The 13,312-nt window shown below is 38.5% G+C and overlaps 1 protein-coding gene and 1 pseudogene across 1 annotated transcript; both read left to right on the plus strand.

The window, feature by feature from the left end:
- The first annotated feature begins 694 nt into the window (after window positions 1-694).
- LOC114745083 (putative ETHYLENE INSENSITIVE 3-like 4 protein) lies at window positions 695-2,026 on the plus strand. Its single transcript, XM_028933220.1, has one exon. The coding sequence runs from the start codon at window positions 695-697 to the stop codon at window positions 2,024-2,026; it is 1,332 nt and encodes a 443-aa protein (XP_028789053.1).
- Window positions 2,027-9,463: 7,437 nt separating this feature from the next.
- LOC114745077 (inositol-3-phosphate synthase-like) lies at window positions 9,464-12,469 on the plus strand (annotated as a pseudogene).
- Window positions 12,470-13,312: the final 843 nt, after the last annotated feature.

Below are 13,312 nucleotides of genomic sequence, written 5' to 3' on the forward strand. Positions count from 1 at the left end.
TTTTCTTTTTTTTTTCTTTGTACGATTGATCCCAAATAACGAGGGAGTGAGCTTCTCAGAATCTCCTTAAAATATTAGTAGCCAATGGCCCGTCATTAAGTGAAGAAGAGTGTGGCATTGTAGGCAATTGACGGGTGGCAATCACATCTGGTCAATCCTTATCACTGGGCATATGGCACGTTTTAATTATCTCAGCAAACCTTTCTTCCGTAGACTGGGAAACAGGTGGAGATTTAGTATCTCAGACTTTCTTCTCCGACTTCCCTCTGTGATTCCAAGACGTACCATGCAGTAATGCTTATCATCTCTATATTTCTCTCGTATGATTTTGTCGACAACCTTCAAAATCAGAACCGTGCCCGTTCGTTGTCTGAAAAGTCACAGGTCTCCCGATATGGCGGAGGGCAGAGAGCATGGCATGCAGAGGGGAGAAGATGGTGATATCATTTGCAACGCAATTAATATTCGCGTCATCCCTGACGAAAACACCTCACACGCGCCTCTGTTTCCACCATTTCCTCCATCGCAATTTATCATCCCCTCTCCTTCCTTCCCTGTCCTCTTCCCACCACCGCCTCTTCGTCCTTCTCTATATATTTTAACTCTCAACCATCGCCTTCTATTTCATCACGTGATATCCTGTAACTCATGAGATCTCATCTACGTACAAGTAACTTCAATCTCTGCCACAGTCATGGTTGAGCTCCTGGAAGAGAATGACTCGTTCTCTAGTCGTGCAGAAACTGAAGAGGAAGTCGAAGCCGAAGAAGATATCGACTATGAGCAGCTCAAGAAGCGCATGTGGAAGGACCGGATGCTTCTACAGAAGCTCAAGGATAAACGTCTCAGAGATGAACCCGACCAGAACGCAAAACAAGAAGCATCCAGACGGAAGAAGCTGGCGAGAGCACAAGATTCGATCCTCAAATACATGGCGAAGATCATGGAAGTCTGCAACGGTCAAGGTTTTGTTTACGGGATTGTCCCCCAGAAGGGAAAGCCGGTCACCGGTTCCTCGGACAGCCTTAGGGAGTGGTGGAAAGAACAAGTGCGCTTTGACCAAAATGCCCCTCTTGCCATTGCTAAGCACTTGCCCCTGGTTGAAAAGGCTCAGGCGGACCCGGCCTCCTGCATGCACCTGCTTCACGAATTGCAGGATACTACGTTGGGCTCTCTGCTTTCTGCTCTCATGCAGCACTGTGCACCTCCTCAGAGGAAATTTCCTCTGGAGAGAGGCCTGGCTCCTCCGTGGTGGCCCAGCGGTAACGAAATTTGGTGGGGCGAGCAAGGAGTGATGGCCCAGGAACATGGTCCTCCGCCTTATAAGAAGCCCCACGATCTGAAAAAGGCCTGGAAAGTCTCTGTCTTGGCCGCAGTCATAAAGCACATGTCTCCTGATTTGAACAGACTGAGGAAGCTGGTGACACAATCCAAGTCTTTACAAGATAAGATGACGGCCAGAGATACTGCGACCTGGTCCAAAGTCGTCAGTCAAGAGGAAGCACTGCTAGCTCTGACAAAGAAGTGCCTCAGAATATCACTGTCCGAAGAACACGAAGAAGAAGAAGAAGAAGGAGAAAAGGAAGGGAGTGAAGGCTTAATTGTTCATGCTTTGAACAGTGGTAATTTTTGGCAGAAGAGTCGATATGCATTTGATCGAGAAGCTTCTCAAAATGCAGAGAGTTCCCATGCGAGTGAATTAAGTGCGGGATTCCCAGGCGGTGCTGCCTGGGCTTTCCGGCAGGTTGCCTTGTGTGATTATCTGTCGAGTGATGCACAAATGGCAAGCGTTGCAGATTGGATGAACAAGGAGCTAGAAAAAGCTAATGAGATGAATTATTTGAATGCAGAGGGAGATTATGGAGGCTATTGGCTAGATGGGATTGACAGCATGGAACTGCGTTCTGCACTTGAGATGGTACGAGATGATCGCGACCTCTGGAATCAATTTCCAGACCAACACAATTCTGATGCCCAACAACATACATCCATCTGGGATTTGGCCTATCAAGAAACTGATGATTAAATAGTACGTGTCTTTGTCTTTCCGGGAAATACAAACATTGCCGTCTTCTACCTGTTAATTCAAAACTTCATGAGCGGAGGTGCATCCTATACGTGTGTTTTTATAAATAAGATATGAATGTTTTGTTTTCTTCAGCGACAAGTAACCGAAGGGATATTTTGGCCAGTAAATGCATTTCTCTGAAGTCAATGGAAAATAGTCTCAGATTACTATAAACAATCAATATTAAAATTAAATGCTCGCCTACTGATGTATGTAGAATCATATAACGTTCTGAAGTTTGATCAGGAACAGTGACACACGAGGTCAAAAAATTTCTTCAAGTTTACCGGTGTTGTATCTCAAGACTCAGAGCGTCGCGATCAAGCTAAGCAATTACTATGGAAAGCAATTATATCTATCTCTATGACAAGCCACCTACAAAATCAAGTAAAATTTTGGCGATCTTATCCTTAATCTAAACACAAGACTGTGGAAGAAGCTAAAGAATTCATCTGTTACGTAACGCGATTCATAACGTGCATCGCCCGGAGATCAGAAAAAGCGCAGGTCGATCCAAATTAAATCTCTGTTGCAATCTAGGAAGTACCAAAGCAGCTGCTTGTTGGCAAACTGTGAAGGACGTACGTGGGAAGTATATACTTATTCTGTGTTTGGCATGTTTCAAATATAAACATCAGCTTTCTTTTTCTTTTTTTTGGGGGGGGGGGGGTCACATCCTTACGATTTAAGACAGACAAATAACGTTTTTAGGGTTGGGGGGCGGTTGATTTGGATGAGAAAAGAAATAGTGAGGAATTTAGGAAGTGCCAGTAATGATTGAATGTGATTCTACAGGAAGAAGACGTGCGTGATGGATGAATGAGAGGGTGGCAGTGTTGGAAGGGACTACTCGGAAGACAATGGACCTGTTTGGAGTAGTTTATAAGTAATTTTTTAATAGTGACTTACGGAATACAAGATAAGTACGTGAGAAGAGTTTTGTTTCGACTTACATCAAACATATTCGTAAGAAATTTTTACCGTTCAACCAAAGGAGGCCAATATGGCAGAGGGTGATGTTTCTGCATCCTTGTGAAGCCCATGGTGGAGGCCGATTCTGCCCCAAAACACAAAAGCTCTCATGTTGGGTTTAACCTCATTGGCGTGAACCTCGTCGTGGACGCCCAGAAAAAAATGTCAGGCCCACATACAGTTTTACGTGTCAACGTATTGACAATTCCAACAACCTATATCGACTTAAACAAGGCTAATAATTCTTTATTATATAATGAATCAAGATTTGAATACATATAAAAAAGATGTTCACATTTAATATTTGACATTGTCTGTATATCTATGTGCAGCAATTAAAAAAAAAAAACAAATAAACGCGTTGTTGCTGTAGTATGGATTCTTCATATTTTATGTACTATAATTAGCTTGGCGCTCCTTGCAGTGCACAAAATTATATTGGGCAAAAAAGTGATATTAGTCATTAGATAATGTCACAGGGTTTATATTTTTATTTCAATTTTCCCGCTTGAATATATTTTATATCAGTATTAAGGTAGCAGATGTGGCCAAAAAACACAAACGTACTTTCACTTTAAGTACTTCAATAGGCATATTTTATACGCCACACGTAGATTTAAATAAAGAAACTATAAATTTACAGGGCTCACGATTAATGAGAGATGTGACCTGCCAAGAGTTTCCGAGCATAAAATTGATGAGTGATGGCATGGGAAGAGGATACTCTCAGCGTCCAAATCGCAGCCGTTAAAATAAATCTAGCGCGGATTATATTATGCCACATCATGGTGCTATTAAAAATTAGAAATAAATATTAAATATAGTGTAGAATTTTTTACTAGATTTCGACTAGGATATTTTTAGCATGAAATATCCAATTTTTTTCACCAGACTTATTTTAGTTAAAAAATTTATGAAATGTTTAGACTCCAGACTTATTCAGATAATCATAAAGAATAAAAAACCTTAACCATCATATGTTTATATATAATTTTTTGGATTTATTCATCTTAAACTGGAAGATTTATCTAAATTCAATATGATACAGATCGAGTTAGACAGAACTATAAAGAGTGGCAAAACTATATCAAGTATTTTATTTTTTAGAATTTTTAATTAAAATATTTGATGGCAAAACTCTACCTCTTTTTATTATTCTATCTGACTCAATTTATATTAATTTGAACTCTTATTAAACTCTACAATTAAAACAAATAGATCCAAGAAATTAGATGGTGCACTCAAATTTCTTTTTTCAAAAAAATAGTTCTTTTTTTTTTTAAAAAGCAATTTTATAGCATTAATTAGATTTTTTAAATTTTTAATAGCTTGATGATGTGGCATATTATGAGCTTATAGATTAATCTGATGGTAGATATTGAGACGCTGAGGGACGCGCCGCTGAGACAATCCGGACCGATGGCATGTGAACAACCCTTGTTTAACCGCACGATCATTGTTGAAGTTTTGTGAAGGCCAAACACCGGGGGCTTTAATGAACGGGAGCTCTGCGCCACTGGTGATCACGTACTCTCTTTCTCCACTGCTTAATTATTATTAAAAAATACTAAATTTTAAATTAGGCCCAACATTAAAAATTAAAAAAGTATTAATAATTTACAATCGACATTCAATTCAATGATGCAGATGATTAGACGTCCATGTGATTTTTCAAAAAATGTAAAAGCAGGAATATACATAAAAAAGCGGGAGGTGGGGTCGACGTCCTTGAGAGAGACTGGAGTGGGGCCTCGGCATCGGAAAGGTAAAAGGGCTGCCCGGGTCATGGGCCCTCAACCCTGTGTGAAAAGCGACCCTCGGAAGATGCTCGAAGCGTCCTTTTTTTCTTTAAAAAAAAAAAAACAAGAGAAACTAAAGAGCCAGTTTAGTGTGGTAAAAAATATAAAACATTTACCAACAAGTGTTGGTCAATTTAGAAGAGAATTGGACATTTTAAACATCATATTCTCATTTTGATCTTTAGAATGGTGTGTATTTTTTTAGGAGGGGTCTTCATTATGGCATCTAATAGTATTATGAGAAATTAGTCTCTTACCATTCAGATAAGAAAATATTCTGGGCAATCAAAAAAATAAATAAAACATTCTTCAGTTCTTTTTTTTTTTTTGCAAGATTTTTTATGTTTTTATTCCTTGTTCGAATACATTATTCAAATATGGACATGAAGGAATTTTAGCATCCTCCATTCTGAATAATAGTCGTCAATTTAGATTTTGCACACAAAATTGAAAAAAAAAAAGCTAATAGATAAACCTACATTTTGACAAAATGTTTTCGTAGTTATATTATAAACATTGCATAATTTTTTTATTCTAATTATATATAACATCTTAATTTAGTTTCTTGATTTCGTAAATATATTGTTATCCTTTAATCCTAACAGTATTTGTCTCAAATTATTTTTGTAGCAACCATTACTATTTTTAAAATTAAATTTGATATATTAGTATCTAGAATGTGAACGTCAACTCTGGGAAAAAAAAAAAGAATGTCAACATTTTTGTCAATAGTGTTAGGATTAAAAAGCTTAAAAGGCGCTTTATAAAAAATAAGGAACTAAAATAAAATTTAGCTGAAGTTGAAATACTAAAGATGGACTTTTACTTTGATTAAATAATAAAATAGTTAACATAATTGAAAATTTAAAGTGACAATAATAAAATACAGAAAACGTCAAGAACCATAATAGTATTCATCTGTCCGCGGGTTAATTATGGCAAGTTTGTAGTTTGGTTTACATATTTTATTTCATATATAAGGAATAACAGTAATAAGTGAAGTTCGGAACTAATTAGGCATCAGGTGAAATTATTATCAGGAGAATATGGTAGATTTGCTTGTTTAATTCTAGCATCACTGGCAATTTGTTCGTTTTCAGTTCCCGATCATGAACGTGATTTTATAATTTTCAAGACGAATTATCTTCACATTAATTACGTTGGTAATGTTTTAGCTCAGATCAATTGATTGATTTCAAAATATACTAAAATCACCTAAGATGTTATGCAATAAAAGTGTGACTTATGTTAGTATTTGTGTCTTTTAAGAGTTACTACAGAGTTTTAAGTAAAAAGTATAATTACCAAAAAATTTTAATAATAACAGAATAACTTGCAATAATAAGTTTTAAGACAATAAATAAATGACAACTGTTTACTTATTATTAAAACTTATTAATAATTTTTTTTAAAGATTTTGGAGTGTTTGGTTTATTTTGAAAGTACTTTTTAAAAATATTTATACATGAGTTGAAATAAAATTTCTCTTGGTATACTATATAATTATTTTTAAAATTATAATTTAGGTGAGTCTCCCATGTTTTGTTTTCGAGCGGTGCCCTGTGCGGTAAATACGACAGATGATCAGCATCACCATCGGAGAGACGGCGTGGTCATTCCTCACGGAGAGGGCGCAAAGAGCCAAATTACTTTATTGAAAAATTGTGCATCCTATTGATTTGTCTGACCTCACTTTTCAACGTCGGTCCCTGGATGGATGCCCAGTATGTGGTCACCATGCCCAAGCTCGCAGTAGTGCAGTGCGGGACCAATCTCATTTTGAACACTGAGCCCGTTAATAATTCGAAAACCGAGAAACGATCCATTTATTAATTACCTAATAATCCCAACTCACCCTCACAGATTCATGATTCTGGAATTGAAAAATAAAACTAAATAATATAATTAGTAATCAGATCAGTGAAATTAAATATTATGTCTGGGTTCAAATAGGATGCATGTCACAACAAAGACACACCAGCTTGATGGCGGTTTTATGTAGTTAAATTAAAAAAGACGTACTAATCTTTGGAGATTATAAATTAGATTGAATCTTCCGCTTACAGAAAAACTTGACTTCATTATGTTATAAGATTATTGGTGAGGGTAGTTATAAAATAACGGAAATACACCTGGACATTTTTATACGCTTGCTTCTGTATACAGTATAGATAAATCCTTTACGTTCCAGTTATGGTAATGCTATCCTTTTAAATTTTAAGATACTTTAGTTTTAAAGAATGAAACGGGTGAGGTATATATAGTGACTTCTGCCATCGCCACCTGCATTGAAAACGAATCTCAGTGAAAACCATAAATTGTAAAATTTATGATGAGTTTAGGCATTGCGTACGCTAAAGTAATACCTTTAAACTTGCCCGCAGGTTATGGTGGCTCTGCTGATGCAGTGTTCCGATGGCCGAGGAAGCATCTGCATGTCATGAAGAAGAGCGATGGTCCACCCAACTTCACGTGCAGACAAGAGTAATGTGTATTTTTTGTTCTGCGAAGAGAACAATCCAGAAGTTCATTTTTCTTATTTCTTTCTGGAGAACAATCTGGAGAGCTAGCACATACTAAAATATTCAATCTCGATCGCTCACGCGGGCGGTTCAAAAGGAAAGAGCCGGGTCCCATCCCCCTTTCATTTCTCTCTTATTTATATTCTTATACTCTACATGTTCTCTTTTTTGTTCAATGCAATTTTTCCATTTGATTCACTGCTATTGTCCTCTTGTCTGTTTTCAAGTTTGATGCATATCTCAATATTTAGAATTTAACAAGCATTAAGTCAAAGACACATAATTTTAAGCTAATTTGTGGTCATTCTCCTCTTATCATGCACCTTCTCGTCAATTCCTAATTCTGTCCTCATAAAAATTATTGAATTTGGCTGTATATTTGTGTTTAATTATTTTTCACTGGCCACGTGTGTGTGCGTGCGTGCGTAATTCAATAATCTCATAGGAAGGCAAAATCATTTCGTCCTTCGGATGAGACAAAGTTGCTTGTTTTCAGATCTCTATCAAACCCATGACCTTATTCACTCCGATAGATATCACGACCAAATTCAACTGAACGAGAGAATGAAACATAAAATGATTAAGCAAATTATGAAGTGAACAAATTTTTATCGAGACAGGATTTACTTAGGATCCCAAATAAGGGAAGTTGTGAAACTGTGATCCAAAAAAAAAAAAAAAAAAGAGGAAAAACAGGTAACAGTGTATGTTTTTGAATGATCCTCTTCCAGAGAGAAAAGCTTGCTACCATTTTTCTTCATAATAACACTGGCTTTTACTGTAAGACCATGATAACAATGATGATAGTGAGCTCCTTGTTTTCAGCTGATTTACAGTTTACCCACAATCAAATAGACAAATATGACATGATATAAAACGGGGAATTTTAGTTTAATAAACCGAAAGACTTTAAGTTTTGAAATAAGAATAATAAAAACAATTATTATTTAAATAATATGTTCTTTTCCATTTTTTTCACCAATCAAACGCCGTCGTCTTTTCTTTTCAGTTTCACCGTATGGAAACGAGAAAACGAGTCACATGGAGGAGGGCCTACTTGGAGAAATTCTTAGGTGCACCGGGAGCACCAGCTCATTTGTACTCTATCCAATAAAAATACTCCAACTCAGATAATTTTAATCATATGTGTCAGCCTATTCATTTCTATTAATTTATTGTTTTAAAAAATAAAAACATCAGGATTTAGTAATTTCCTTTCCTACCCCCTTGTCGATTTATTAATTTATTGTACTCTTTCCTCGATAGCTTCCTTGTCTCTCGAGTCTCAAACCCTCCCTCCCTATTTCCTTCGCAGATCTAGATTGGCACGGCATCTCATCCACTAGTGATGGTAAAAATCCTTCATTAGCAACCATGGTGATTCTAGTCTTGAACCCAGAACACAATAGGTTGTAGATCCAGTTCTACTGTGCATTTTTTTCCCCTTCCACTTTGCAAATCGGATCTACAAAGCTTCTTCTCCTTCTTCTTGCTTTAATCTTAAAATAAAAAATGATAACAGCAACAAAAAGCATTCCCCTCATGCTTTCTCTCTCTTAAATTGCCATTTTCAAGTTCTTTTCTCTAACCGCTTGCTCTAACTCTAACTATATATATTAGTATCTATACGATGTGGATTTAAGATCTGGTGTTGGGATCTTTTGAAGTTGGAGCATTTGGATGTGAGAGTGAGAATGGTGACGGTGTTGGCAAGATCAGCTATGGCGGATATTTCTGGTGACAAGAGAGGGGTGGTGCCGCATGAGGCGGAGGCGGTGGTTCTGTAAGGAAGGCCGTCGATGAAGGGACGGAGTGAGGAAGAGAGTCCGAGACAGAGGAAACGGGGGGTGCCTAAGGAATTTACTAAAGCAAGGCATTTTTAATTTTTAAAACAATAAAATAGTTAAAAGTACTTGGCTGACATGTGGGATTAAAAAATTTGAGTTGGAGCTTTTTAATTGGATAGAGCACAGATGAGTTGGTGCTCCGGGAGCACCTAAGAATTTCTCGCCTACTTGGCCCGTTCTTCTCGCCACGTGTATGCCGAGAGCTTGCCACTTCTCTATATATAGAGGCTGCGGGAGCGGCGGGAAGGCGCACCATTGGTCTTCCAATAACCAGAGAAGTGAGGAGATCCACAACTCTTCTTGAAAGCCTTTCTTCTTCCCCTTCAAAAATGTTCATTGAGAGCTTTAAGGTTGAGAGTCCCAATGTGAAGTACACGGAGGGCGAGATTCGGTCTGTGTACGACTACCAAACCACTGAGCTTGTTCATGAGAACAGAAATGGCACTTACCAGTGGATTGTCAAGCCTAAAACTGTTAAATATGAATTTATAACCAACACCCATGTCCCTAAATTAGGGTTAGTCCCCTAATTCTCCCCCTCCCCTTTATGCTTATTCCATTTCACTCAACAATCTCTATTTTCCCAAATCGTATCTCCCTGTTTCTGTTTTCTGCGTGCGTATCCATCAATGATTTAATCGGTTATGTTTCGTTCTCTGTATGCTTATTTGTTGGCATCTAGGGTAATGCTTGTGGGATGGGGTGGAAACAACGGCAGCACCCTCACTGGTGGTGTCATCGCCAACCGAGAGTAAGCTGCTTCTTTGTCCACATTCGGGGTTCGGCTATGTGTTCAAGTCGAACAATTTTTTTTTTGAAACGTAATATTAATTTGTTTATCTATTATTGTACCGATTGACAGGGTATTTCGTGGGCAACGAAGGATAAAATTCAACAAGCCAATTACTTTGGCTCCCTAACCCAGGCATCCACCATCCGTGTGGGTTCCTTCAATGGCGAGGAAATTCATGCACCCTTCAAAAGCCTGCTTCCTATGGTACTGTATCTTGGTTTTCAAATGAGTCTCTTTCTTCTTTTTCTTTTGATTCTCGTTCTTTATGCAGTGAAATAATTGTTCATATCCAATGCATGATTTATCCGCAGGTGAACCCTGACGATGTTGTGTTTGGAGGATGGGATATCAGTGACATGAACCTGGCGGACGCCATGGCGAGGGCCAAGGTCTTTGACATCGATCTGCAAAAGCAGCTTAGGCCCTACATGGAGTCCATGGTTCCACTCCCTGGAATCTATGACCCAGATTTCATTGCTGCAAACCAGGGGGACAGAGCCAACAACGTCATCAAGGGCACCAAAAAAGAACAAGTACAACAGATTATCAAAGACATAAAGTAACTACAATACTGTTCTAATAAGTCGGTGGCTTAAAATTAATTAATTAACATTTAAATATATACCAGACGCCCATTTTTAGTAACTGAAAACTTGCTGATGTGAAGGGACTTTAAGGAAGCCAACAAGGTCGACAAGGTTGTTGTGCTCTGGACTGCCAATACAGAGAGGTACAGTAATGTAATTGTGGGACTGAACGACACCGTGGAAAACCTCTTGGCGGCCCTGGACAGAAATGAACCTGAGATTTCTCCCTCCACCTTGTATGCCTTGGCTTGTGTTCTAGAAAACGTTCCTTTTATCAACGGAAGCCCTCAGAACACTTTTGTCCCAGGTACACTACTTACTTGCAAAAGGTTTGTTCATGGACTTCTCAACATTAAACCAAGTTTCTGAATTTTGCCCAATGTGCTCATCAGGGCTGATTGACTTGGCCATCAAGAGGAACAGTTTGATTGGCGGGGATGACTTTAAGAGTGGTCAAACCAAAATGAAATCTGTGTTGGTGGATTTCCTTGTGGGGGCTGGTATCAAGGTGAATCACTATCCTCAACTGTCTTTCGGTTATCCCTTTTAGTATACTAGCAAGAGCCAATTGTGTGTTTGTACGGTCCTGGTAAGCTAATTTTACCGATCTGCCAAGTGTAAAAGTGCACTTACATCAAATGTGTCTGTGATGACTGACAGCCCACCTCAATAGTGAGCTACAACCATCTGGGAAACAATGACGGGATGAATCTCTCGGCTCCACAAACCTTCCGCTCCAAGGAAATCTCGAAAAGCAACGTTGTTGATGATATGGTCAACAGCAACGCCATTCTCTATGAGCCTGGCGAGCATCCTGATCATGTGGTCGTTATTAAGGTAAACTTTGCTTCGCACTTTTTCTCGCTCCATTCCTCTACATATGTCGTCTGTCATACCTAACTCTTTGGTTTGTTACTTGTGTAGTATGTACCCTACGTGGGCGACAGCAAGAGAGCTATGGACGAGTACACTTCAGAGATATTCATGGGCGGAAAGAACACAATCGTGATGCACAACACATGTGAGGATTCTCTGTTGGCTGCTCCTATCATCCTAGACTTGGTCCTTCTTGCTGAGCTTAGCACCCGAATTCAGTTCAAGGCTGAAGGAGAGGTCCGTTGCCTTCATTAATTGTATCAATTTATATGTCAGCGTCCAAGCTTTTTTTTCCCTTTTTTCCATGCTAATACAGAGTTGGCTATGGGTTTTACAGGGCAAGTTTCACTCATTCCATCCTGTTGCTGCGATCCTCAGTTACCTCACCAAAGCTCCTCTGGTGAGTCGCCTGTTTACTCTGGTTTAGCCATTCTGTTTGGTTTATATTTGCGCACGCTTAGCTTTTTCTGTTATAACCATGCTCTAGTTACATTGCAAAATAGTTAATGTTCAGTGAATGATCTCTTTCTGTAAAAACAAAATACATATTGCCTATTCTACTTTATGATATCCTCTAAAGTTGAAGGGATGGCTGAATGGTATGTGGTCATGAATAACAGGTCCCACCAGGCACACCGGTGGTGAACGCATTGTCAAAGCAGCGTGCTATGCTGGAAAACATCATGAGGGCTTGCATTGGTTTGGCTCCTGAGAACAACATGATTCTGGAGTACAAGTGAAGCTTGACCCGATGGGAATCGGGATCATTTGGAAACTGATTCCCCTTTTCTCATATAAATATGTTTGTTAATGAATTTGCAAATGTAATATCATGTACGATTATGTTTGATGGATGTCTTTTTGCTTCCCTTTTCTTCCCGTGTAAGAAGGGTGCCTCTTGTGTACGTAGCTTTTCTGTCTGCGGCTTCTCCTCATTTGAGAGCTGGCAATCTTTTGTACTCTATAAGTAGATGAAATATAAATCAAGGTTTTAATTACTCCTCAGCTCTTAATATCAGATACTATCTTCTTTCTTCTCCATTCTATCCCTTGACATTGTAGCACTAAATGTTGGGGGGAAATGTATTTAAGCACTTTCTGAACGCTGACGAACTGAAGTAAAATAAAATAAAGGGAGATGAAAATATATTAAAATACACGGTAATTAATGATTAATGAAATCTAAATGAAAGTAATGAAGGGATTGAAAGAGTATTTATGTATTTAATTTTGTAGTGTAGTTGAGTAGGAATGCCAAAACATAGCAGCTGAGATTATGAAAAAAGCTTGGAAAGTGCTTGGAAGTTTCTTATGTTAAGATGTAAGTTATCTTAGGCCACAAGCTTGAAGACAGCAGTGTATACGAAAGAGGAAGTGTAGAGGGAAGAGAACGGTTGTTGTGAGGTGGTCCTCCACTCCTCCTTTGTTTTCCTTTTTGGCAAACACTGGTTACACTGCTTCAGGAAACGACGTTTGAGGGATAAAAGTTAGTAGAAGAAGAGAGAGCAAAGAAAAGAATGAAAGGTGAAGAGACAGGAGCCAATCAGATGGCAACACATATATATATTCTGGGATGTAGGAGGAGGACGTTGATTGATGTTTTTTTGGGACCAAGACGCTGCATTATGGGTGACAGTTAGAAAATAACAAAGTGCGTCCCAATCAGAGGGGGACCATATGTTCATAACCAAATGAATCATAGTTCCACGTGGAGGGCTAGAGTTTGCATTATTTGGTGTATGAAGGAAAGCAAGCCACAGCATTGGATGGTACCGCCAGCACTAACAAATAATAACACCCTCCTCGAGGCACCATCACGGCTCTGCTTCCTGTGTTTGAATACCAGCC

The sequence above is a fragment of the Neltuma alba genome, unplaced genomic scaffold (assembly GCF_004799145.2).
Source record: "Neltuma alba isolate B1F8T4 unplaced genomic scaffold, ASM479914v2 tig00004521_pilon, whole genome shotgun sequence".
Classification (NCBI taxonomy): Eukaryota; Viridiplantae; Streptophyta; class Magnoliopsida; order Fabales; family Fabaceae; genus Neltuma; species Neltuma alba.

Coding starts and splice junctions, on each gene's coding strand:
- LOC114745083 (XM_028933220.1), top strand. CDS start 695: ATGGTTGAGCTCCTGGAAGAGAATGACTCGTTCTCTAGTCGTGCAGAA.